Here is a 25,258-nt window from a genome sequence, read left to right on the forward strand (position 1 = left end):
AACCTAATCAAATTTAGTTCTTATGCCATCACTTATTTATTCCATTAAACCATCTTCTTATTTTTATATTTTCAACCTTCTTTTTCTATTTTTTGTCTAGTGGTCATCTTATCTTCATCGAAAGATAAATTTTAAATTTTTTATTTTTTTATATAGTTCTCCATGACACTATGTATCTTTCAATTTCATTAGTTCTCTTTTTGATATTTTCAATTGCAAATTTTAATTTAAACAATTATAATTTAAGTATTAATCTAATATTTTATTTTCTTCATGACTTTATATATTTTATTTTATTCTCGATTTATTTATCCTTATTGCTTGTTTTTTTATCTTTTGTTCTATTATATGTACCTATGTTGCATATAAAATTTTAAAATGAATTAATTAATTTACTAATTTAAAATATATTTTTTATTTTTAAAATAGTAATTAAAAATATTTTAATTACGATACATAATTAAACAGATACATAAAATCTGTTATCTAACATTATATCAAAATTAAATTAAAAAATATATAACAAATTTAATTATTTAAAAAAAAAGAAAAAAATTATAAATTATGTTTCTATTATTTTATATAAACATACTTTTCATATACAAATCTAATTTTTCAAGTATTTATATATACTTTTAGTTTCAAATTATAAATACTAGTGTATCATTAGGTGCTAATGTGCCAATTGATTTAGTCTTTTATTATTAAATGTGTATAAAAAAATTAGTTAGGATAATAAATTATCTATAATTTAATTAAAATATTTTAAGTTCAAGTTTTAGAAATAAAAAAATATTTTTTTATAAATTATATATAATAAATAGTATTTTAAAAATAAAAGTTTTCACTAACTCTTTTTAATTTTTATATTTTTAATAATTAATAATGTTTAACAATTTATTTTTATACATATTTTTACCCCATTCCTAAAATTTTCTGGGTCCGTCACTGACTGGGTCTGAATTCATGCAATATATATCATTTTTGAATCTTGTTTGTTATAATTCATTAAGCATGTATGAATAATAGTTGACCACTTTGATACAAGCAAAGTAAATAATTAGTAACCAAATAATCAAATTCAAGAATGAAATAAATACTTTTTACTAAACAAAATATTTTGTATTACTAACCCAATTAGCTATTTAATTTCGTGGCTTCATTGTTTGCTCATTAGTCCTTTTAAAAGAGACATTGCGCTGGCTACTAAACGTTGCCATAATTTCCTCTCCATCTTTTCGTTCGTCCATCACCTACTCAAATAATTTTTCAGTCATATCAGAATTCAACTCTAATTCCTCAACAATTGGTTTTGACATCTTCTCTATGGCACATCCATTGTTTAATTTAGGGATGGTGTCTTTAAACCCAACACTTGTTGGGTTGGAACGTCAATTGAATCCAAAGTAATAGGTGTTTGAGGTGGAGTTTATTGAAAATTCAACTCCAAAGTCGAAGTTAGACACTAATGGTGAGCGTGTTTTCTTTTCAATTTCAATATTCCACCTTAGTGAGCAGCCTATTTTCTTTTCAGTTTTAACATTTTGGCTGTGGATAATGCTAGAAAAATCAAAGTTGTAATCAAATTAGAAATATATCCAGCAACTAAAATCATGAGTTTAAGTAAATAGTTTAATTTATTTCTCATTCTTTTGTATATCTAGTTAACTTTTCTTTATGTGAAAATTTTACATCTAAAACTAAATAGATAACATACCATTAAAAAATAAATAACAATAGATAACATAACATTGAATCTTCATCACAAACTTAAACATAGACTCAGATAAGATGAACATTAATTATATCAAAACCACACAAAAAAATCTATGCATAACCAAAATCAGAACAAAACCAAAAGAAAGAATTTGAAAACAGGAATTCAGAACAATTGAAAAAATATCTACAGAACTATGAGAATGATAAGCAGTGGCTTATCAAATTCAGAGGCTGAATTATGCACAAAATTAGTGTCTATAATGTAAAAAATAGAAGAGAATAATAGAATTAAAATTTTGATTATGGTTTGGATATTTTTAACAAACAGGTTCATCAAAGAATGTAATCAAACTAAAAACATATTAGACAATCAAGAAATTATCACACTCACACATAAATTATTACTTCAAACATAAAGGATGTCAATAAACAAAGCATGTATTATTACCAAACTAACTTACTTTTTTTATTGAAATTTGTATTATTTTTTTTTTTGCTTCTTTTGTCTCTTTTATTTTGTAAAATCTTCTTGCCTCATGTCTTTTTTGACTTTTTGTCTTTGTTAGGATTGTCTACCATTTTTCTCTTTTCAATTTTCTATTTTTCTACTTTGGCAGTCTCTTTTACAATCTTTTTGTTCGGTCAGACTAGCCATTTAGGCACAGGTTGTTCCTCCTTTGACTGAACCAGCCCCTATAACACATGCATAGTTAGTGAAATTTATTTATTGTAGATAGAAAATAAAATTTTGGAGAACAAATAATGGAAATATTGATGTACTTTTTTTTCTATTACTAATTGTTAAGAAATTTCGTCCTTTGTCCAATAGGAAAACCAATGTGGTTGAGGTTCTCCCTCAAAATCAAATAGTCCATATTTTTGTTTATGGAAATATAAAATCTAAATTCAATGAATCACAATTAGATTATAATCAAGCATACCCATGGTAATAATCAAACACAAGTGTATATTAGCTTAAATCAAACATACCTAAGACACATATATACAAACCATTCAAACTCGAGACTACTCCTTGTTTAAAGTTGAAAACGCTGTTAATAAGGTCATCGACAATACACCTAATCTAATTGTACTTTTTTTGGATTGTCGACATTAATTACAAATGAAAAAATTTTATCTCAAATCATTATTGTATTTATTGGTATAAAAAATGTTACTAATGCATACAACAAAAATGCTCTCCTAAATCTAGGACCCCTATTTGGATTGCACAACATGATTTTTCTCAAATTGTTTGGAATTTTTTCTTGAATTCTAAAAGCATTGACTCATGCTCTTCAGTTACCTCCTTGAATTGGTTACCTATTTCGAGAAAAATAATCAAAGGATATCAATAAAATAGCAATCCTAACTAATAAAATCAAAAGATCTTATCTAATTTCAATTATTACCGTATGAAGACAATCCTAAGACAACTCCAACTAATTTTCAAGTAACATCTACTTTCCCTATTGGGATGAGAAGATGAAACTTCGAAGGATTATAGGCCTTTATAAGGGCCAAAATCAAATCATGGTTTAAATTCCCCTTAGGAATAACCACATTGCTTGGACCTCCTTGCATTGCAAATCATTCAAGTAGTCTGAAGAAAAGTGTAGCCAACAAATTTGACGCGCATCTCATATCAACATAATACTACATTGATGAAAATAAATTTTGTCAACCTAGGAAATAAGATAATCAAAATATAGATGCCAAATAAAAAACAAACAACGAAATACAAAATACTTTTTTCACTTTGTCCTTTTTGATGTATCTTTGGATACATTTTTTCCTTTCTTTTTTTTAGTGTCCCTATTTTCTAGTTTTCTTTGTACTCATTTTGGTGCAGTCTTCTTTTGCATTTTTTAAAACTAGCAAATTAAACAATCAAAATCCAATCAAATTTAAAGGTTATAAAAAGTTAAAACTCATGTAATAATCAAATATCAAGTATGCTATCATTAAACATGCTGTGATATCATGTTTTAAAAATCGAGCATAACCAAACTCATTCAATATAATAATTAAACAGACACATACTTCAACTCATATCACAAACATCCAGTTATAATCAATTAAAAACAAAATTAAAAAAAATGAGACTCCAACTCATATCACAAACATACTCCAATTCATTTTTTTCTCTTATAAAAAGTAAAAAGAAAAAAATGAGAATTCTGGAACATTCACAGAAACAGATCTTTAGTTCTACTTTAACATCCATCTCTGAGAAAATAAACTCTACATGCATTGAAAATTTTAGAGAACTAGAACACACAAAGTTATCAGTTAAGTTGAAAATTTTCAAGTAGAATTCAAAAACCGAAAAAAAAAAGATAATACAAAAAGTAAACTCCACATGCATTGAAAATTTCAGAGAACTAGAACACACATATATCAGCTAAGTTAAAATTTGTCGAGTAGAATTCAGAAACCGAAAAAAATCAAGATAACGCTACAAATTTAATCATCCGTTCTTACTTATTATCGTGTAATCAAGCTGGAGAAACTCAAAACAAGAATCAAAAGCACATAATTACTGAATTATTTTGAGTTTTAGTTTTCTAAAGTAGATCCACTTTACTTCAAAGAAGTGTAAAAAGAAGCTACGATCGAAGTCCAAAAACAAGTGAAGAAGCACTCCGTAACATTATTGAAGAAGGATTCATCGAGGTTTAACAAGTCTTGTGATTGAACATTGTAACAGCCCAAACTACCCGCTAGCACGATATTGTCCGCTTTGGCACACAAGGCCTCACGGTTTTGCCTTTGACGATAGGGATGCTAGCCGAAGCCCCCCACACTCACTCGTCAAAACGCGTCATGCTAGGGAGAGGTATCCACACCCTTATAAGGCATGCTTCGTTCCCCTCTCCAACCGATGTGGGCCTTACAATCCACCCCCTAAGGGAGCCCAGCGCCCTCGCTGGCACATCGATCCAGGTTCCGGCTCTGATACCATCTGTAACAGCCCAGACCACCCGCTAGCACGATATTGTCCGCTTTGGCACACAAGGCCTCACGGTTTTGCCTTTGACGATAGGGATGCTAGCCAAAGCCCCCCACACTCACTCGTCAAAACGCGTCATGCTAGGGAGAGGTATCCACACCCTTATAAGGCATGCTTCGTTCCTCTCTCCAACCGATGTGGGCCTTACAAACATTCAACGAAAAAAAATCAGTAACTTAGTAAAGAGGGGAAAAAAGAGATTAGTGCGAGAGAAGAAGAAGGAGGATAGACTTTTCGCGCGAGAGAGGAAGAAAGAGGAAGGGTTTTGAGCTTGTAATTGAAATTGGAAAGAGAAGTGTGTAGTGCCTGTTAGCCTAAATGAGAGTGGGGTTTTGATTTTTAATTTTTGAATTTCATATTCGTATTTATATGTAGCAAATCTGATTGTAAATTTATATAAGACTAAACCACCAAAAGTAACCATAAAAAGATTGATTCGCTGGCAAAAGTAACCATGGAAGATCATAACTCCTCAGATACCCACAATTGATTTGCTCCGTTTGTCAAAAATAGCCAAGTCTGATGTAGCCTTAGCAGAGTGGCATATGTGGACTATTTACGTTGATAATTACACGTGTTGGTAGACATACGTGTATCATTTAGGGTCAATTTGAACCCTAATTCTTCTTCGTTCTTCTTAGTTGGAACCCAATTTTTGCAGGGTAAAATTATACCCGAGCACAGGCATCCAAGGTAACTACAAGCGAAGAACCCTAATTCCTGAATTAATTTATGCTCATAGAATTTGAGCAATGTCAAGGAGAGAGGTAACTACAAGCGAAGGAAGCAGAGTTTCAGGAGCTTCACATTCGAAGATGAAGAAGAAGAAAATTATGGATGGAAGATGTCACTGTGGTGAGTATGTTGTCTTGTTGGAATCTTTGACGGTTACTAATCCTGGAAGATGGTTCATTCGTTGCCCCTTTTCGAAGGTATGGAACATTATTTATGATAATTAGACAAGTATAGGGTTCTTCTGCATCTCTGATATTTCAATTTTTTGGCTTCTGTAGAGTCGAGACTGCCATTATTTTGTTTGGGTTGATGAAATTGATAGGGGATGACGAAGTTTGGCAAGGTGTTTGATTAGAAGACTTAATGAGCATGAATGTGGTGTTGCTAATCAAGATGTGACAATTGCTCCAATAGACCACATGGAGAGAAATGTGAACATGGCTACGAAGGTTGAGAAGAAGATTGAAGGTGAAATCAAAGCTATGAGAGTATGGCTTGTGTCCGTGTCTTTAGGATTGTTTCTGCAGTTTACGCTTTTTTTGTTTGTAATGGTCATGTACAAGTGATTGGTAAGTTTGAGTCCTAAATTTATGCAGAAGTTTAGAACTAGTTTTGGTATAGGGTTGTTTTCTATCAATGAAGAACAACATAATTCATGTTTGAATGGGATGATATATTTGCTATTTTATTGCATTTTTATTCTATCACTATTCTCAATAATTGTTATTCTTTTCCAACATTGTTTAAGCATTCTGAGCTGAGAAATTAGTTAATCATAATAACATCAATATCAGAATATAATATGTATTAGCATAATCATAAGCACTCATAAGCATTCATAAGGTTCTAAAAAGGTACATCAATAAATGTTTAAGTAGTGTATGTAGCATACGAACATGACATGATAATCCAAAATAAAAATAATAAACATAACTGATCCTTATCAGTAAAGTATTTAGGTAATTTCATAAATATAGATTCCAAAAAAGATAAAGACTGTTAATTTTCTTTTAATTTGGTGTTGAGTTGCTGCTCCCACTGGATAATCCATAGGCTGTGCCTTGCATAGTAGTAGATGGTCTGGGTAGTCTGAATTCAGGAACTGGCTATGTTGGTGTAAGGTGTAATCTTGGTGTTGGCATAAACTGTGCGAACCTGGAAGTTGTGCCTGCACTGGCTCCTTGCATTGTATGTGGAGACACGGTGGGTGGCCTAACAGATGCATTGGATGGCTACTGAAGAGTGTTCATAGTTGGAAACTGAGGCACAGGGGTCTGAACTTGTGATGGAGGAGGCCTCTTGGTGGATCTCTTTGTTCTCTTTATTTTTGTGGTTGGTGGCCTAATTGGTGGTGGCACTTACAGTGTATACGGCATATTAGGAAATAGATTCAATGTGGTAGTGGCCTATAAATTAAATTAGACATGAATGTAAGTAAACTTAATAGCTCAAAAAATGTTTAACCAATTAACAAATTTATATTTTACCTGTGGTTGGGTTTTGGCACCCAGAGATGCCTCAAATTCAGCTGCTGCAGCATCCAAGGCTGCCTCTGCCTCTGCATCCTCTAAGGTTTCCTCCCAATACATCTCAGAGCATCCTCATCCTGTGCTACATTAGCAGGTGGTACATGTGCAGTTGTTGCTACAAAAGAGTTTTGACCATGTGCTGTAGCATCCGCAGCAGTAGCAGCTGCTGCCATGGCTTCCTTTCTAGCCTTACAACTTCTAGAATTGTGCCCTTCCTGTATAATAATTGAGATTTTATAATAGTTCACAACATAAATATTCATAGACAAATATCCCTAACAATTGTTATGGTGAACAATATTTCACAAACCTTCAAACAGTATTTGCATTTTATTTGACCGTATTTTCTCTTTGTCCTGTAAGGGTCTGGGTTAACCTTGGGAGCATCCCTAATGGTGTCTCTCTTCTTAGTGGGCCACCCAATAGGCCATTTGTAATGTGTAGGCTAAATTGGTATAGTGTCTAGCTGTTGCCAATACTCTTGACTAGGCACCGGCTGAACCAAAAAAGGGTAGTCTAAAAGGTTCTATGGTCACGGTTTTTCAAAAAAAGGTGACCTAAAAAGATCTATGGTCACGGTTTTGGGGATGGCCTAAAGGGGTCTATGGTCACGATTTTGGGGGGTGGCCTAAAAGGGTCTATGGTCACGGTTTTTCAAAAAAGGGTGACCTAAAAGGGTCCATGGTCACGATTTTGGGAGGTGACCTAAAGGGGTCTATGGTCACGGTTTTGGGGTGGCCTAAAAAGGTCTATGGTCACGGTTTTGGGGGGGTGGCCTAAAGGTGTCTATGGTCACGGTTTTTTACAGTGACCAAAAAGGGGCTATGGTCACGATTTTTCAAAAAAGGGTGACCTAAAAAGGTCTATGGTCACGGTTTTGGAAAGTGACCTAAAGGGGCATATGGTCACTGTTTTGGGAGTGGCCTAAAAGGGTCTATGGTCACGGTTTTTGGGGATGACTTAAAGGGGCCTATGGTCACGGTTTTGGGGATGGCCTAAAAGCGTCTATGGTCACAGTTTTGGGGGTGACCTAAAGGTGTCTATGGTCACGGTTTTTTACAGTGACCAAAAAGGGTCTATGGTCACGATTTTCCAGAAGGGTGGCCTAAAAGGGTCTATGGTCACGGTTTTGGGGGTGACCTAAAGGCGTCTATGGTCATGGTTTTTTACAGTGACAAAAAAAGATCTATGGTCACGATTTTTTGGAAGGGTGGCCTAAAAGGGTTTATGGTCACGGTTTTGGGGGTGACCTAAATGGGTCTATGGTCATAGTTTTAATAATTTGAGTTTTAATTAATTAAGATTTTTATGTATTTTTTATTATTTTAAATATTTTTTCTTTTTAAAATTAAAAAAATTTAATAATTAAAAACTAATAATAATTTTATATAATTTATTTTTAAATATTAAAATTTTAAATTTAATTTTATAAATATAAAATTAGGTTAAATACTATTAATAATTTTAAATTAAAAAATGATTTAAAACTTATTAAAATGATTATAGAATATTAAAATGAAAGATTCATCATATCGTAATTAATTTAAATTATTTGAGTGGTTAATTTTGTTCGTTTATTTAAATGCGTAGGAAAATTAATTCTTGGTATGTTGAATAAAATAATATTGTAAAAAATAAAAATAAAAGGCTCATTATTACAAAATTTGTAATTTATATAATATATCAATTTTATTATCTTAATTTAAAATTTTTAATGGAGTGTATTTGATTTTAAAATTACTCTACCCTTAAATTTTATCAAAATATCTATTTATATTTATCCTTATTCCTTTATAAAAATCCTAATTTTACCCTAATTCCCAAATTGGAAAAACCTAACCCTAATTTACCCTTTTCCTCAGGCTCTGAAACACGCAGTCCCACCCCCTTTCCTCCTAAACCTAACACAGAAACGGAAAGGAAAATCAGACAAAGAAAGAAAGGAAATTAGATTGTGATCTAGGGAAGGAACGGAGGGAGATGCCGTGGCCACGCAGCCGCCGTCCCGTCGCCCACGCCGTCGCAAGGGAAGACCAGAGCCGAGGCAGAGAGTAGCGCCCAGAGGGGGAGAGGCCGACATCATCGTCGTTTGTACTCGCCGGAGGAAGCTGTCGCAAGCCTCTTCGCCGTCATCGTCGTCGTCATCCTCGCGAGCTGTAGCGCCGCGCAGTCCAGCCACCGTGACCTTCGCTGATCCCGTGTCATTATCGCCTTTGAGATCTTCATCGTCACTGTCACTGGAGGTTTGTGAAGAGAGGGAAGACGCCGCAGCCGTGGCACTGTCACGCCGTCACCGCCGTTACCCTAGAGCTTGCCGTCGTCATCGAGCAGAACGGAGATGAGAACGACGCGAGGGAGAGATTATGCGGGCCTGAGGAGCTGCCACCGTCCTTACCGTTGCTGCCATGGTCGCTAGTGAGTCGTGCACCGCCATCAGAGTCCAAAACAGCACCAGCCTTCTTGTTCTGATTCTGATTCTCCTATTCTTGAACCTGTAAGCTCTAATCCTTACTCTGCTTCTATTTTATTTCTTAGTCTTTTTCTGTTATAAGTAAGGAAAACCTATGTCTCTGTTTAACATTGCTGCTATGCCTTCTCTGCTTGCTGATGGAACTATCATAGGTGATAGTATTAATGATACTTAAGAACGGTTAGAGTTGCTGCTGCTGCTGAGATTAATAAAGAGGGGATCATCGCGTTTAAATTCAACGGGTTCAACTAACTGAGGTAGGCGGTTTAATTTAAATGGTTTTAATCTAAGAATGCCTACAAGGTTTATTGAATTACTGCAAATAGGATTAATAGCTGTGAGTAATTGATTGATTATATGAATGTTGGATTATGGTTGCAATTGTGTTTGGTGTTGTGATTGAATTGATTATAACTAAATGTGGTAGATGATTGGATTATTGACTGTTGTTGGCTATTGAAATGGTTGTTTGGTATATTGCTATGGCTGTGAAAGTGACTCGAGACTAGTTGAGAATTGTGGTTTTGACTGATTATGTATAATTGGTTGAGGCTGAGATAATCATTCGATATATTTGATATTGAATTGAGAATTGTTGAAGAATTAGGACCTAAAAGAATAAACTATTATTAAGAATCTGGTTTTCAAAATAGAATGGTAACTTTGAAGACGACCCAGTAATTTGCTAGTGATCGAAATGGTATGAGATTAAAATCTGTGTAAACTTTAACAAGTGTAGTTGTTAGGATTTAAATTTGAAGGTTTCGTATTAACTGAAGAATTAGTTATGATTTTTCAAAGTTAAACCGTGAAATCTGATTTTCTACATTACCTTTAAATGAAAACAGTAACTTTGAAAGGCTGTAACTAGTTATGTAATGATCGGAATTGCATGAGACTAAGTCTGGGTTAAACTTGGGAATATAAAGAACTAAACTAGAAAATTTGAGACCTTTTTGTTAAATATACAAAATTTATGGCGAATTTTTAAAGTTAGGTTGTTAAATCTATCCTGCAGTAATATATAGCAATCAGCATTATTATTATTTTAAATTTGACTTTGTCTATTGATTTCACACTCGATCTGGTTTTTCTGTTTTGCTGGTGTTGATTACTTGATTTATTTGATGGGTTGGAAGCTAATAATAGTATTTCGGTATTATCTTGTTTTTTAAGCTTCTATTTTGGTTGTGGTTGTTTCTTTGTGCTGGATTTTTTTCAGTTTTAAGCGACTTCAACAGGGGAGTTGAAGTTCCACTCAAAGATAGATTAAAAACATATAAACATTACCAAATGACTCTAAACCTTAGCAAATGCTCCTTGTTATTTAGTGTGTACTAGCTATTATATGTGTGAAGTATATATGTTTTTATGATATGTTTTTTTTTCCTAAGTTGAAGAAGAATAAATGTAGGTGTTTATGTCTAATGTGACTTTATTTTGCATGTTAATGAAGCAGGTGCTGAGCTTTCAAATGGTTAAGTGGCTGAAACAAAAGTTCTCGAGCGTTGAGAAGAAAGAATAGCAATACTAGAAACAATCTATCCTAGCAGAGTCTAAGTTGTATTGCTCTCACGCCTGTGGAACAATTCTGTTAATAGTGTCTATTTAGTGTTAGTGTATATATCACTGTATAAAACTAAGATTGAGACAAGTGTATTCACTCAACTATATTGATATGTTAGCTGGTTACTTTAATTACAACTTATCTTAATTGTTGATTATCTTTTTTTATTTTTAGATTTATTTTGTAATTATCATCATTTTGGGATGTGATTATGCTTAAAAAAAATTAAATTTCATAAAACAAAATAGGCTATGGTCACGGTAAAAACCGTGACCATAGATAAGGCTATGGTCACGGTTTTCAGGAGGGGTGACCATAGAGGCTATGGTCACGGTGAAAACCGTGGCCATAGATAGGGCTACCGTGACCATAGATAGGGTTATGGTCACGGTTTTAAGGTGGGGTGACCATAGAGTTATGGTCACGGCAAAAACCGTGACCATAGAGCTATGGTCACGGCAAAAACCGTGACCATAGATAAGGCTATGGTCACGGTTTTAAGGAAGGGTGACCATAGAGGCTATGGTCACGGCCAAAACCGTGACCATAGATATGGCTATGGTCACGGTTTTTATGCGTGACCATAAATTGCCCTATGGTCACGGTTAAAAACCGTGGCCTAAAGTGTCAGAATTTGAAAATTATAATCGTGACCACAGAAATCGTGACCATAGGTAAAAAAAACCGTTACCATAGACCTATGGCCACGGCGGAATAGGCCACGGTAAAAAACCGTGACCATAGATCTATGGTCACCCTTTTCACTAGCTATGGTACCGTGACCATAGGCCTTTTTTTTGTAGTGTTCAAGCATAACTTGTCCAATCGGTGCATCAGCATTACCTATGTAGTAGGAAAAATTGAAGCATATGATTATCAAAGGTATAATAAATAACATGCTGCACAAAATAGTTGTAGTGGATAATAACTGATGTGCAATATAACAAGGATCATTGTTTTAACTTCTAACTTACTAATAATCAAAGGAACACTGAAAAATATTAGTAAATACCTTGTGAGAAGACCTCAGGTTGTTTCTCATCCGAATCTGCACAACTTTGAAGCTCCTCAGACTCATAATAATGTAATCCTATCTGAATATTCTTCAGCCTCATCAACTAGCACAAAAATATTTGGAGCCTTTTTAGGATCTGGATTCTGTTTGAAAGTTTGTCCAGTAGATTCAGGTCTGCTAGTACTCCTCCTGTTCTGCTTCTTGGCCGCTTCTCTTACTTCATGTTGAGATGGACCTTGATTGTGTTCAACATTTTGACTTGATGATGGTGGTGGTTGGGGATGAGTAATGGAATCAGAATCCTGTACATGATAGGTTCAGATTGGGGTTCATTACAAGCTTGGAGTATATATTGTGTCAGTATCTCCGGTATTGTTGTTGGGGCAGCATGAAAAGGTTGAGAACTAGAATTGTGTTGTGAATTTAAGGTATTTGTGGCTTCTTGTTGCTGTACGGGATTACTAGACTGTCTCATGATTGTGGTGGGTTGGCTAAGAAAATTTCTGCCTTGTGATAATGATGTCCTTGCTTGTATATTGGGCTGAGTTTTGGGTTGTATATTGGGATGTTGATTGAGTTGGCTATTGGGCCTGGTACCTGACTGTGTAATGGGCTGGACTTTGGGATGATAAGTTGTGTTGGCCATCTTCGTAACCTTCTTTTTTTAGGAGTTGGAGTTTTCTTTGCACAATTCTTTTTTCTTCCCTTTGAAGGAGATGCAACATTACCACCACCCTCTTTAACAACTTCTGGCAAGTTTATTAGGTGCTCAGTGTATACACAAATTCTACTATCATTCCTTAATGCAGCTTCATACATCTCTATTATATTTTTATCACTCCTCAATAACTTTAAACCACCATTAAGCTCCATTCCAAGCACTAACCAATAGCAATCATTGATCATGGTGTATCTTATATCTCTAAGGAGGTCATTGATAAAAAACCCATTAAGAGTATTAACATTGATCCTTCGAATTTCAGATTTCTCTCCACCTACATACACAGTTTTTTCATCTTTTGTTCTCTCAAATTTTTCTCTGTGATATATCTCCAAAGTGATATGTAATGTAGCCATCTATGCAAAAGAATAAAAAATCCACCATTAGTGGCAATCTCACAAACTCCAAATTACTCAAACCCTAACCATCATGGTACCTAATTTCACTATCAATTTGGTTTCAAGAATAATAATTACCACAATATTCGAACCATAAAAAATTATACAGCTTAAATAGAGGAACAAGAATATAATGAAGTTATCACAAATCCAAACCCTATAAAAAATAACCACAACAACAGAACTAATTTTTTCACATTGAACGAACAACTCTTATAACTTAGAGGTTACAATCATCGAATGACTTAGTTCATAAAAGTATTACCTCATAGAGCCTTCAAGTGTGATAGAGTTTGTCTCTAAACACGGTCCGTTGGAGAAGCAGCAACCTCCTTCTCCAATATCGTCGCAGGAATGGAATCAGAATACAATGGGATGACATTAGAGAAGAAGAAGATGAAAAACTGCTCTGTTAGGGCATGATTGATTTCGCGCTCAAAAGGGAGGGGGAACACCTCTTTCTGTTCTTCTCATTTCAATGCTTGAAGGAGTAATAATTTTTTTTTAGAAAATTCCACTCTCCTCTCCTGTGAGATGCTAAAATAACATTCTCCTCCCCTCTATTTATAAAATGTACATTCCCCTCCCTTATAAGTTTTAAAAAACCTCCTCTTTAATCCATTTTAATTTTTTTGTGCTAACTAATTTTAACTTTATCCATTTTTCAAGAAAAAATAAATTTTCTTTTACAAAAATTTTATTTTTTGTCATTAATTTTACCTACCAAAATACTCTTTAATAAATTATTGTTTTATTGATTAAATTGTATTTTTATCAAAATATTTTTAAAAAAATTAATAATTAAATTATTTTTCTAAGATACCCTTCAATAATTTTTTAATTATTAATTATAATTTTACCAAAATTTTTTTAACAATTTTTTTTATATTTTACTATTAATTTTTTGATATCAATATATATTATTTTTCAATATCAATATATATTAATTGTTATACATATTAACAATGGTAAGACTTTTTTATTTAATGTTAAAATAATATACATTGATATTGAAAAATTAATAGTAAAATATAAAAAATTATTAACAAAACTTTTGGTAAAATCATAATTTAATAATTAAAAAATTATTGAAGGGTATCTTAGAAAAAATAATTTAATTATTAAATTTTTAAAAAAATATTTTGGTAAAAATACAATTTAATAAATAAAAAATAATTTATTAAATGGTATTTTGGTAAACAAAATTTAATGATAAAAAAATAAAATTTTTGCTAAAGGGTATTTTTGTAAAAAATAGATAAAGTTAACATTAGTTAACACAAAAAATTTAAAATAGATTAAAGAGGAGGTTTTTTAAAAGTTATAAGGGAGGAATGTACATTTTATAAATAGAGGAGAGGGGAGTGTCATTTTAGCATCTCGCAGGGGAGGGAAGTGGAATTTTCTTTTTTTTTTTAATAAAATAAATAAATGCAATTTTAACAAAAAAAAAAAATTAATCTACGTAAGACATCCTTTTGCCACGTTGCAATGGATGTGAACACATTGTATAATTTAACAACATTTTATTAATGTTTGGTTACATTTGACAAACAGAACAAATCAATTATGGGTATGAAAAATTATGATCTTCTATGATTACTTTTGTTAGCGAATCAATTTACTTGATTTAGTCTTTATGACAAGTGCTATTGTATAGATTGAAAATTGTATCTACACATGCAGACGACATGTGGCAGTCTCATATGAGATTCTATTGTGGCAGGAGCTCTGAAAAGTATCTGTATAAAAGGACAAAGTCTGAATATATGTAAATCATACCCAAAGTAGCTTAGGTCATTATTGAAGTTAGTAGATTTGTTTAGTTTTTAGGTTTACTTTGATAATAAGAAGTATTAAGTTAATTTTTTTGGATGCTGGACCAGGTGCTGGTAGCCTGGTAAAAGGTATGCTCATTACTTTTGTTTTTTTGGACTTGGTACATCTTACTTGTGTTGTGGACCTTTTGGCATTGAGAGGATTGACATGTTGGAATTGAACTTTCTATTCTGTATACTGTGGTGTGCTTTGTAATGAATTTATTGGCTTTGTAGTAAATTTAGACTTACAATGTGAATTGATTGTGGACTGTGGTTATAATGTGTAAATAGTGATGTGTTCATAGAATTGATTTTGGTTGATGAGTTTATAGAATTGATTTGTTGTGAGTTGTGACGTTAATGATAATGAATGTGAAGTTAAACCATAAATCATAAATCATCAATCCTAACCTTAGTTTAAGATTTAGAGTCTATAAATTTAATTTTACAGAATTAATTTTGAATAAAAGTAAATTTTTGTCAACATATTTATATTTGGCAACTCTATATAAAATGAATGTTAATATTATTTGAATAATATTAGTTAAAAAATTAAAATTATTTTTAGAAAGGAAATTAGTAAAAAAAATATAATATTAAATTATAATATAATTTGTTTAAGCATATTTCTTTTTTTGGTATTTTTTAGTATGTTTTTGTAATTTTTTTTGTAGCATTCTTAATTTTTTTTTTGGTATCGTATAATTTTTTAGTATTATCATTTATGGCTAATTTTTGTTTAATTTACTCTATTTAATAGGATTAACAATTCATTTTATAAAAAAATAATAACAATAATCATAATAAGCTGAACCACACTTATAAAATTTTATTTTCAATTGAAGGTATATATGCCCTTGTATCATAAGATGTTTATTAGAGGGTCTCAAATTTATAGCGTCATAAAATTATTGATATACTGAATGAGTTGTCTTTATTAGAATTTATTTTTATTTGAAACTCAATTCCATGATTTGGAATGACTAATATATTAATAGAACAGAATTTAAATTTAAAAAATATGTGAATAAATTTAGAAATAATTTTTTTTTTATTTGATTTACAAATAAAAAAGGAATTTGATTTCTAAATTTATACACATATTTTTTAATTTTAAATTCTATTCTATTAATATATTATAGTCATTCTAAATCATGGAATTGAGTTTTAAATAAAAAATAAATTCTAATAAAGATAATTCATTCAGTATATAAACAATGCTAAGACGCTATAAATTTAAAACCCTCTAATAAACATTCTATGATACAAGGGTATATATACCTTCAATTCGAAGTAAAATTTTATAAGTGTGGTTCCAGTTTATTATAATTATTGTTATTATTTTTTATAAAATGAATTGTTAATCCTATTAAATAGAGAAAATTAAACAAAAATTAGTCATAAATGATAATACTAAAAAATTATACGATACCAAAAAAAAAAATATTAAGAATGCTACAAAAAAACCTACAAAAATATACTAAAAAATACCAAAAAAAGAAATATGCTTAAAAAACTTATATTATAATTTAATATCATATTTTTTTACTAATTTCCTTTCTAAAAATAATTTTAATTTTTTAACTAATATTATCTAAATAATATTCATTGTACCAACATTTATTTTATATAGAGTTGCCAAATATAAATATATTGACAAAAATTCACTTTTATTCAAAATTAACTCTGTAAAATTAAATTTATAGACTCTAAATCTTAAATTAAGGTTAGAATTGATGATTTATGATTTATGGTTTATTGGTTTAACTTCACATTTATTATCATTAATGTCACAACAAATCAATTCTATAAACCCATCAACCAAAATTAATTCTATGAACACATCACTATTTACACATTATAACCAATAAATTCATTACAAAGCACACCACATATATACAGCATAAAAAGATCAATTCCAACATGTCAATCCTCTTAATGCCGAAAGGCCCACGACACAAGTAAGGTGTATAAGTCCAAAAAAAACAAAAGTATCGAACATACCTTCTACCAGCACCTGGTCCAGCGTCCAAAAAAATTAACTTAATACTTCTTATTATTAAACCAAACCTAAAAACCAAACAAACCTACAAACTTCAATAATGACCTAAGTTACTCTGTGCATGATTTGCATATATTCAGACTTTATCTTTTTATACCATTACTTTTCAGAACTCCTGTCACAATGAAATCTCATATGAGGCCGCCACATATCATCTTATGTGTAGATACTAGGGGTGGCAATGAGTAAAGTAGGGTAGGGTTTGGATTCAATTCTAACCTTATTCGCGGGTTGAGATTTTTATATAAACTCAACTCTACTCTATCTGTGGGTTGAGAATATTCCAACCCTAACTCTACCCACTTATAATTTGTGGGTATCCAACTCTATCCGCAGGTTACAAAAAATATACAACATTATTATATAACTTTATGATAATTTAAAATAGAACTGATTTTTATGTAAAAAAAATATTAAATTATCAAATAATGATTTTTTTTAGTGGCTAAAGATTTTTTGCATTTAGTGAGAGGTCTTTGATTCAACATCCACTTAAAACATATTTTTATATAAGTATATACATTATTGTCAAACTCTCGAGTTAACTCGTAAACTCGTACGAGTTTATGAGTTTAGATATGGAAACGAGTTGATTCGGACATAGACTCTATCCTGAGTAAACTCGGCTAGACTCGGTCAAACTCGAACAAACTCGTGAGTTTAGGACCAAGTTAGCGAGTTTGTGTTTTTCTTCATTTTTGCTAAAAAAAACGTCATTTTGAAACTAAAAAAATATTTTTTTATTAGGGTTACGATAACACTCCCAAAGAATGAAAGAAAACTCACTCACAACTCACTCATTTGCGTCGTTTCTCTCAAGTCTCACGTTCTCCATGTTCTGCCGCAGTCGCTGTTCCCCGTCGAGCTGCCACTGTTCGCCTGCGTCTACTACCTCTACTCTGATTTGCGCCATTGTCTTTGTGAATTTTATCTATGTTGCCATCTGCTTTGTATTTCTTCACATCTCTACTATCCGCAACACCATCATGCTATCACCGTTCACGAGTTCGACTACTTCTCTTACTGTCCTATCTCTACTCTGGTTTGCACCGTTGTGAAATCCATGACTCTTTGTCGCCATCGTTTCGTGCTGTTGCTACACCCTCATCACCGCTGCCTGCTGCACCCTTGTCTTCGATCTGCTGTTGTTAGGACTTTGACCCTTCTTTTCTTCTATATTATCTATTTTTTGTATGCCTTTTGCCCATTTTTTTGAGCATTTTCTTCTTGATTTAGTTTTTTTTTTCTTTTTAAATTTTATTGCTTCTAATTTTAGCCTCTTGCCTATCGTTTATGTTAGATGGCCAGATGGTTCATCCATTCATGGCTGATTAGTAATTAATTATTTTGACTAGAATTAATTTGATTATTTGATATTGTTCAATATTCAATTAAAGATTTAGTATTATAGATTTAGAATTTTTAATTTTGTGTGTTCTATGTTGTATTTGCATAAAAATAATTATAGAGGATTTGAACGTGTATTTTAAAATATTTGTTATAATGTATGCTACTATTTTAATTTATTATGTGCTTTAAGATTGATATTATTAATTTTGAAGAGTTAGAATTGAGTAAATATACATTATGTATGAATATATATATAAACTTCATAACAGGTGAACTCGTACGAGTCTACGAGTTAACTCGCGAGTCGAGTCTAGGTCAATTCCACGAGTTTACTTAGACTCCCGAGTTCGACAACCTTGAGTATATAATATAAATATATATAGAGTGCGGGTTAGTTGGGTAGGATTGAAGCTCAACATGCACAAAAACCCTACCTGCACCCTACTCTACCTGCTGCGGATCGGGTTGACAACCCTACTCGAACGGGTGAGATTGAGTTGGGTACCCGCGGATAGAGTACATATTACCACCCTAGTAGATACTAGATACAATTTTCAATCTACACCCTAGCACTTGCCTAATTTGTTAGGATCCAAGTAGAGAGGTTTATTTTTAATTTTTATTCAAATATTGTGATTTTTCATTTTTGTTTATTATATCAATTTATATCTTATCCAAATTTTTAATAAAATTCCGAAAATGTCCATTGGATTTTCCTTGAACTAATCCGAATTCACCGGTCACTGGAAACACAGGCTTCGTCTCGCGATGTCTACTCTACTCCACTCCCACTCTGCTTCTTCCTCCGCCTTCACTCTTCCCTCCCCACGTCGTCGTTCCGCTCCAATCAATCCTCTCCCTCGCTTCTCTCCCCAAAATGCCGTCGTAAGTCAACAACTCACTGACCTAATTCATTCTTGATTTTGTGCAAAGAAAAATGAAAGTTGTTGTTTGATTGATTAGTTTGGTGGTTGCAGAGGTGCAAGCTCATAGAGCCGTTGAAGTTCGATAATGGCAGAGCAACCAATCAAACTGACATGCTTATTGGCGGCAGCGGAACCGCCATTCCGAGTTTTCTTGTAGCGCCCAACACGCGCGTGCAGGATTTGGTCAACAAGAATGATACCCGTCTCAGAATATTCTCCGGTACTGCAAATCCTGCTCTTGCTCAGGTAACCCTTTCAATTTGCAGAACACTTCCGTGCATTAATTTGCAAAGAAATTTGGGTTCTTTTTGTAGATTTAGCTGCTTATTTTTTGGAATTATATTAGGTTGAGAAGAGTGCCAATTTTGGAATAGAAAAGTTAGCCATGGGAAAATCCGCTTTGTACTTGTATAGATATAGATAGAGAGGATTACTAGAGTAAATTATTCTTATGACTAATATTATGCAAAGTATTCCATTTGTAAAATCATACTACATTCTAGTCTAGCCTCTCCTGAACTTTATGGTTGCCAGACTTGTATTTTGTAAAATGTGACATTGACCTTGTTTATATACATGATGTTGACATCTCTCTAGGGAGGTTAGTATATGTATAACAAATCAAGAACATGTCCTGTTTTATTATTGAGTAAACACCGAAAATCTCGAGAGTTGAAAGCTGGGAGCTGATACGAGACAAAGAGTGGAGAGTGGTTCAGGTTGTTTATGCAAGATTGGATTAAGGTTTAGGGTATGCGAATTGAGTCCTATATATGTGAATTGGTGTATGCGAAGTTACATTGATCCTTTATCTCTTTATTTATTTCTATTGAAATAATATACAGCCTCATCTTCTATAGCCAATATGTATCACATTAATTTTGAAAGACAGAGGAAGACCTAAGAAGACCATCCATGAGGTGGTCAAACGAGATCTACATGTAAACGTGTATCTCTATAGACATGATACATGATAGAGCTCAATGGCGTCGTTTGATTCATGTAGCCGACCCCACCTAGTGGGACAAGGCTTTATTGTTGTTTTTTTTTTCTTTGCTTATTCTACTGTAGAACTATTTATTAACATGAAGTCTGATGTGATGTTATTTATTTGTCTAGGAAATTGCGTGCTACTTGGGGCTGCAGCTGGGGAAAATTAAGATTAAGCGTTTTGCTGATGGTGAGATATATGTTCAGCTGCAAGAGAGTGTCAGAGGGTGTGATGTGTTTCTTGTGCAGCCCACATGTCCACCCGCCAATGAGAATCTTATGGAGCTACTCATAATGATTGATGCCTGCAGGAGAGCTTCAGCCAAAAATATTACTGCAGTCATTCCATATTTTGGATATGCTAGAGCTGATAGAAAGGTCAGCTTTCTGCTTTTATTTTAATTGTGTAAATACATAAGATATATGCGTTATTTTTTCAACTGTGATGAAAGTGTGTACTCTTTGTTGTTCCCCTACTTTGTCGGTGTTTCGTGCAAATTGGGTTCAGTATATGTTGGAAGGATATATGACCAGTAGTGCCCAATACATTTTGGCACCAAAATGTTTCAATAACTAGGATATATAGTATTAGAAAATCTTGCATAGTACACAATCATGTCTGAAGCTATTTTCTCATGAATGTGGGCTGCTGCAATATTTGTTGGAGCTAGTTATCTTATTTACACCTCTCCCTTGGTTAGTTTCTTTGACTTGATAGGATATAGTTCAAAGTGTATACATTTTGCTTTTGGAGTATGAATCTGTGGATATGAAAATACACAACATATGTACTGACAACAATATCCGCCTGAAAATGAGGGAAAATATGCCAAAATTACGGGCAGAAATATCTACTTGCAACTGCCAAAGAGCAGCTGCTGAAGTCATAAATTCTTAAAAGTTCTAAACTTATTACCTAGCACTTCTCATACATTGCTATAGAAATGTTATGTCACAGTTCAAGTTGATGAAAGTAGCTAAAATATTCTTTATCCAAGTCCAGTTTAGTTACATGATCTTAAACTACTCTTCCAGACACAAGGGCGTGAATCCATTGCAGCCAAGCTTGTAGCAAATTTAATTACTGAAGCAGGTGCAAACCGTGTTCTCGCTTGCGATCTCCATTCTGGGCAGGCCATGGGCTATTTTGATATTCCAGTTGATCATGTGTATGGACAGGTAATTAGAGTATATTATTTGGGTCATGTCATTATCATAGACTAGCATGGAAGGATGAAATTTTTTTATTCTTTTAATATTAATGTGCCCGTGAAAGTGCTATATATATATCTAATAAGTTGTGGCCGGTAAATAATTTGCTACTTTCTTGTAAAGTAACATTTCAAATCTAATTGAAATCGAAACCTTCTAGTGACGTGCCTATTTCACTATTTATATATTACAATCATTGAGGTCTATGATTATGTGGTTCAGGAGATGAGTTTATTAATAGTTAGGATTGGTAAAATGATGTTATTGAATTATATCTAGTACGCTTATTGAAGTGAGACTATTCTATAAAAAGATATATGATGTAGTCTCTACCCGTCATTCAGTATGTATATTTGAGATATGCTAATGCTAATGATATTTTTAGTTTGTGTTTTATTTATTTATTTATTTATTTATATGTGTTGCCTAGTGGTTTTTATATATTTTCGTTCATTGATTAATCATATGTTGTTTTGTGACATATTCAGCCAGTTATACTTGATTACCTTGCCAGCAAGACTATTTGTTCAGATGATTTGGTAGTTGTCTCGCCTGATGTTGGTGGTGTTGCTAGAGCACGTGCTTTTGCCAAAAAATTATCTGATGCTCCTTTAGCTATTGTTGATAAAAGGCGACATGGGCATAATGTTGCTGAGGTGTGATCCCGTACTCTTCTTGATTCTAGAATGTAGATGTCTCGATCAAAACAGTTAAGCTCCAGCTTAGTTACTCAAGATATGATATTATGATTATTGATAGAAAGAAATGGAATAGATATATAGATAATTTATAACTTTCTCTTAATTTTTTTTGTTTTTTTATTTTTTTATATTTGGATATATAGCCATTCATATGCCTCTACCCAATAACATAAAAACTTTGAGAGAGATGGTTTATGACACATGGTTCAGATAATAAGTGCAAGAGCCTTTATTACCAAATGGTTATGCAGTAAAACCCAAACCTCTAACAAGACCAGTTCGTGGCTAGTATGCTAAATCTGGTTTGGGTTTTGAAACACTGCCTAATCTGAGTGATGACTACTTTTTTTACTTTGGAAGTTCGTGCTAAAGCTTATTTTTATATAGTGCTAAACTGAAGCGCCTTCAAGGCATTCTGATTGGTAAAATTCATTTGCAGGTGATGAATTTGATAGGTGATGTAAAAGGAAAGGTAGCCGTGATGGTAGATGACATGATTGATACAGCTGGTGAGTTTGTGTCAAACTTGTTTGGCAACCACAATAATTTTATAATGCATATTAAAGATGAAAATAATTACTCGTCTAGTTCTATACCTAACCACTTAAATTATATACCACTCCATTCCTTTATTATAATTATTTTCAAGAGCTTGACATGAGATTGTATATAACTTCTAAGATTCTTGATTGTTTGGCTCAATAATTTCTCTTGGATGAAATATGGGAGGATTAGCTAATTCTGATCATCTATCTCTCCTTTTTCCCCCCTGACTAAATTTGGAATTTCTATAGGAACCATTGCCAAAGGTGCAGCACTATTGCATCAAGAAGGGGCAAGAGAAGTCTATGCATGCAGTACACATGCTGTTTTCAGGTATAGCGATCTTTGTGTTCTATTAATCATGTCACAGTTTTTGTGAATGTACAACTGCAGCCAAATATTATCATTGGTCCTTGAAGTTTTAATTGAGTTCTCTGTTCATTTTTTGGGCATATATAACAAGGGAAAATAAATAAGCTGGCTCAAGTTCTTTTGACCTATACCTGTTTTTGTTTCCTTTTGCCATTGTGTGCTGTTTATGCATTTCAAGTGATTTATTACGACAAACTTTATGTGCATCTGTTTAGACATTTGTCATCTATTGTGAAAATAAAGGTTGTTGCAAAGTTGGTATTTCTGCAGTTATGAATACTAGCCTTAATCTTTGTTAGGGTTGAGAGTGGTTTCGCTAGGGATCGCAGTGACTGTATTCTAACCCTCTTTATTTTCCCTTTGATAACGGTAGAGAATGTGCTTTAAATGGCACTAGTATGCAGACCTTTCCGGGTTGTGTAGTTTCTCTTTTGTTTTGTTGCTTTTGTGTTTCTTCTATTGGTAGAAGTGAATGAGAGTTTTTTTCTATTTCTAGCATTTTCACACGTGCAACATTTTTGCCTTTGCAGTCCTCCTGCTATAGAAAGGTTGTCAAGCGGCTTGTTTCAAGAAGTCATCATAACGAATACAATTCCAGTGGCAGAACAGAATTATTTTCCACAGCTAACTGTCCTATCAGTGGCGAACCTTCTGGGCGAGACTGTATGGCGTGTTCATGATGACTGCTCAGTGAGTAGCATATTTCTGTAAAATAATTTTGGTTGCATATATGATATCTCACTGTACATTTCATCCCTCTCAATTTAAATACTTGCATGCTTGCATTCGTTTTGTACATTTGTATTCTTCAGATGACTTTTTTGTTAATAGATTAGTGTGTAATTGTGTATAACAGAATTCCCTCATTGAATAAATATATGCTGCTTTCCTGTGTTTAAATTCTATGTATCCTTCAGTGAGCAACAACTTTTTGGGAAAATTTCATTCATCTCCCCTTATAAAACCATACATTGATCTCCCTTAAGATTTAAGTGGTTACCAAGTAGGACATAATACTAATATCATTTTTAAGGGCGATTAATGTCATTTAGACAAATAATGGGGGTCAAGATAAATTTCATCAATCTCAGGGAACATTAGTGTAATATGCACTAATAATAATAGTAATAATTTATTTATTTATTAAGTTTTTATTTAATTTTCTGTTTGTCTATGAGATATAGTAGTGCAAAAGTAAATTTATGTTGCAACTTTTTCCTTTCTTTCCTTTTTTTTTCTTTCTTTGTCAGGGTGGAATTGAACCTTATTCCAGTCTGGGAATTGATTGACAAATTGTATCAATGGTACATGGTCATTCCTTCTTATGTGTCTGCAGTAACGAATGGAAGAGTTGTAAAGTGAATTTGTAATAAAACCTTTTTTGTTTAACATCCCTTATAGAGAGCCAATTATGGAGTTTTATGTGCCTATAAAATAAATTGCTGGCAGTTTTGAACTCCAAAATGGAAATGATATGTGTATTTTTTTTTCCCCCTTTACTGGAGTACGCACTCATGTAGTCAAAATGGGGAATTTTGCCAGTTTAACAGATTTTATTTAATTGTATCATTAATCTTTGTCCTTTGTATTGATAGGAAACATTATTTTGATATCTGACAAGTTTAAGAAAACATATTAAGCGTGGTTATGTTGATCTCCTCCCGTTTTTGCATTTGTTATAAATAGCAATAGGAAATATGCATCCATGCCAAGAAGACCCGAGATATAAGGAGCAATTAACTATTCATATGAATATATATATTTCATATTTATATTTATAGTTAAACATTGTAAATAATATAATTAACTGATTCATATTTGTAATCAAAGCACAAATAAAAGTATAAAAATATAGTAATACTTGATTGGTAGTTAATTTTTTATATGTATGAAAAGATTGACTATTCTGCTTTTAAAAAGGTTGATTATTCGTGTTTGAGAAATTTTATTATTCGGTTTAAAAAATTTAATTATTTTGGTAGTTGAATATTCTAGTAGAAAAATATGTCAAATACTTATAAATATATACAAATATACTAGTTGAATATTTTTTGAAGATATTTGAATGTAATTAGGGGGGTTTGATAAAATTTATTAGAAATATATTTGTGTTTT

At 32.5% G+C, this 25,258-nt stretch overlaps 1 protein-coding gene across 2 annotated transcripts; it reads left to right on the plus strand.

Annotated features, from left to right (window-relative positions):
- Positions 1-18,854: 18,854 nt before the first annotated feature.
- LOC112776535 (ribose-phosphate pyrophosphokinase 1) lies at positions 18,855-24,797 on the plus strand. 2 transcript variants are annotated; one of them, XM_025820734.3, is made up of 9 exons: positions 18,855-19,284; positions 19,377-19,571; positions 20,445-20,693; positions 21,351-21,494; positions 22,016-22,183; positions 22,668-22,737; positions 23,023-23,104; positions 23,674-23,833; positions 24,394-24,797. In XM_025820734.3, the coding sequence occupies exons 1-9, from the start codon at positions 19,168-19,170 to the stop codon at positions 24,430-24,432; spliced, it is 1,224 nt and encodes a 407-aa protein (XP_025676519.1). In that variant the 5' UTR covers positions 18,855-19,167; the 3' UTR covers positions 24,433-24,797. The 2 variants fall into 2 exon arrangements, with proteins under 2 accessions (XP_025676519.1, XP_072082791.1); XM_072226690.1 differs by lacking the exon at positions 24,394-24,797 and having other exon boundaries at positions 23,674-24,043.
- The last annotated feature ends 461 nt before the right edge of the window (positions 24,798-25,258 follow it).

This window comes from Arachis hypogaea, chromosome 19 (genome assembly GCF_003086295.3).
Source record: "Arachis hypogaea cultivar Tifrunner chromosome 19, arahy.Tifrunner.gnm2.J5K5, whole genome shotgun sequence".
Classification (NCBI taxonomy): Eukaryota; Viridiplantae; Streptophyta; class Magnoliopsida; order Fabales; family Fabaceae; genus Arachis; species Arachis hypogaea.

Bases quoted from the DNA above. Each gene is read 5' to 3' on its own strand.
- LOC112776535 (XM_025820734.3), top strand. From the start codon at position 19,168: ATGTCTACTCTACTCCACTCCCACTCTGCTTCTTCCTCCGCCTTCACT. The intron at 20,694-21,350 runs GTCAGCTTTCTG...CTACTCTTCCAG, and splicing joins ATGCTAGAGCTGATAGAAAG to ACACAAGGGCGTGAATCCAT. The intron at 22,184-22,667 runs GTGTGATCCCGT...ATTCATTTGCAG, and splicing joins ATGGGCATAATGTTGCTGAG to GTGATGAATTTGATAGGTGA.